Here is a 2,357-nt window from a genome sequence, read left to right as displayed (position 1 = left end):
AAAAAAAAAAAATTGTAGGCTGCTAAAAAAAAAATGGGGAAAATCTTATTGCTTCGGGCAAATATAGATACTCGTTTAAAATAATGAAAAAGTACTTTAATATACATTTTTCATAATCACAGGTTAAAAGTCAGTTTTCTTCTCTGAAGTTTTCCCCACTGTAAAATTTATCTACAGCTTGAATACACTGGCTTGTAATGGCTTCTTATCAAAAATAGAGAAAAATTATTAGGAGGACAATAAATCAGATTCTGATTTTGTCATGAATATCAAAATTTTTTAAAAAAGCAACATGAAATGTAAGGATCTTTCATTTGAAAAAGTCACAAAGATTTCCTTTCTTCTCTTGGTCCTTCTCTTGCTTCTATCCAGACACTGGGTAGCCATGACAAAAGGAAATGACACTGAAGTGACTGAATTCTACCTTCTGGGATTTGGTGACCAACGTGAGTTTCAGAGCATCCTCTTCATTATGTTTCTCTTGATCTACGTGACATCCATGGTGGGGAATACTGGAATGATCCTACTCATCAGGACAGATGCCAGACTCCAAACACCCATGTACTTTTTCCTACAACATCTGGCCTTTGTTGACATCTGCTACACGACAGCTATCACTCCCAAGATGCTGCAAAACTTCATCACAGAAAACAAGTCCATATCGTTTGGTGGATGCTTAATGCAATTATTGGTCTATGCAAACTTTGCTACCAGTGACTGCTACCTCCTGGCAGCAATGGCAGTTGACCGTTACGTAGCCATTTGTAAGCCTCTTCACTATTCCATCATCATGTCTCAGACAGTCTGCATCCAGATGGTAACTGGTTCATACCTCATGGGATCAATAAATGCCTCTGTACAAACAGGTTTTACATTTTCACTGTCCTTCTGTCGGTCCAACAGCATCAATCACTTTTTCTGTGATGTTCCCCCAATTCTCATGCTATCATGCTCCAACATTGACATCAACATCCTGGTACTTACTGTGTTTGTGGGATTTAACTTGACATTCACTGTGTTGGTCGTCACCTTGTCCTACATTTACATCCTGACCACCATCCTGAAGATGTCTTCTACAGCAGGGAGGAAGAAGACCTTCTCCACCTGTGCCTCCCACCTGACAGCGGTCACCATTTTCTATGGCACCCTTGCTTACATGTACTTACAGCCACATTCTGAGAATGCCCAGGAGAATATGAAAGTGGCCTCTGTATTTTATGGCATTGTCATTCCCATGTTGAACCCCCTGATCTACAGCCTGAGAAACAAGGAGGTGAAAGAAGCTTTAAAAGTGGTGGCCAAAAAGCTCTTTTAGGTTAGACCCAAATTGTTCCAATTCAGCACATCAAAGCATGCAGTGGAAACATGTCACTGCCCTTTAATAATTTGGAAATTGAAAGCTTGTTAACATATTCAGCTCTTAAATCCGGATTACGCTATCAACACATAAGATGCTAGAATGTGAGAAATATTCTAACAACTCTCCTGAGTTCATTTTCTCTGGAGTATAATCTGAAAAACATAATCTTCAGGGAAAAGACTTCAGGGAGATGGAAAAAATATATTGTTTATATAATGTTTACAAAATATTATTTTAAATATTTTTTCAAATATACTTTAAATGGCTACAAATATTAAAAATTGCTTGAATATTGTCAGTACTAAAATTGGAGTTGATTGATTTCCCATCCTTTGAAAACGTTCCCTAAACTTTCTACAGTGAGGTACTTTGTAAATTCTGTTGCAACTATTGCACAACTCTACAATTATTGAACAACAATTATTTCTGTTATGTTAAATAAATATATCTCCTTCAAATCATCTTGTGACTCAACCTATCACTTCTATACATCATTCTTATATTTGTTACATCCCACACTACTTAGGGTCACTTCTTTATGGCAACAATTACCCATTTCCCATTTCATCACTTTCTTTCCTTGGGAAAGGGAACTCTGAATAACAGTTCTATTCCTACCTCCAGCTGAAGTAACCTAGAAATAGATGGATTTAAACTCTTGCCAGTAATCATTCATTTACAATCATTTTGTTCAAACAAATTAAGGTTAAACTACAGAAGCTCCATGGGAATTCAACATAGGGCAGGAGATCTTTGAGTCAATGAAAGATTATTTGGCAGGAAAGCCAGGACACAGACAGGACCCAGCTTCGTAACTGTGGGCAAGCAATGAAGGAAAGCACCTGCAGTCATTTTCACAACTTACCACACAATGGTAGATTCCTTACCAGAGCAAAGAGTTTTCACCTGTCACCTTGATCAAGCTACTATTCATCCTGCCATAGTGTATATATGAGAAAACACTCAAGCACTTTTGCATCCCAAGCATCTATCAAGT

The 2,357-nt window shown here is 37.6% G+C and overlaps 1 protein-coding gene across 1 annotated transcript; it reads left to right on the top strand.

Moving 5' to 3' along the window:
• The first annotated feature begins 385 nt into the window (after nucleotides 1–385).
• LOC139707063 (olfactory receptor 5AK2-like) lies at nucleotides 386–1,315 on the top strand. The gene has a single exon (XM_071617052.1). It carries the CDS (start codon nucleotides 386–388, stop codon nucleotides 1,313–1,315), a length of 930 nt encoding a protein of 309 aa, XP_071473153.1.
• The last annotated feature ends 1,042 nt before the right edge of the window (nucleotides 1,316–2,357 follow it).

The sequence above is a fragment of the Marmota flaviventris genome, chromosome 9, assembly GCF_047511675.1.
Source record: "Marmota flaviventris isolate mMarFla1 chromosome 9, mMarFla1.hap1, whole genome shotgun sequence".
Classification (NCBI taxonomy): Eukaryota; Metazoa; Chordata; class Mammalia; order Rodentia; family Sciuridae; genus Marmota; species Marmota flaviventris.
Note: the sequence above shows the minus strand (reverse complement) of the source record. Positions and strands in the feature narration are given on the sequence as shown.

Excerpts from the sequence above, each read along its gene's own strand:
- LOC139707063 (XM_071617052.1), top strand. The coding sequence starts at position 386 with ATGACAAAAGGAAATGACACTGAAGTGACTGAATTCTACCTTCTGGGA.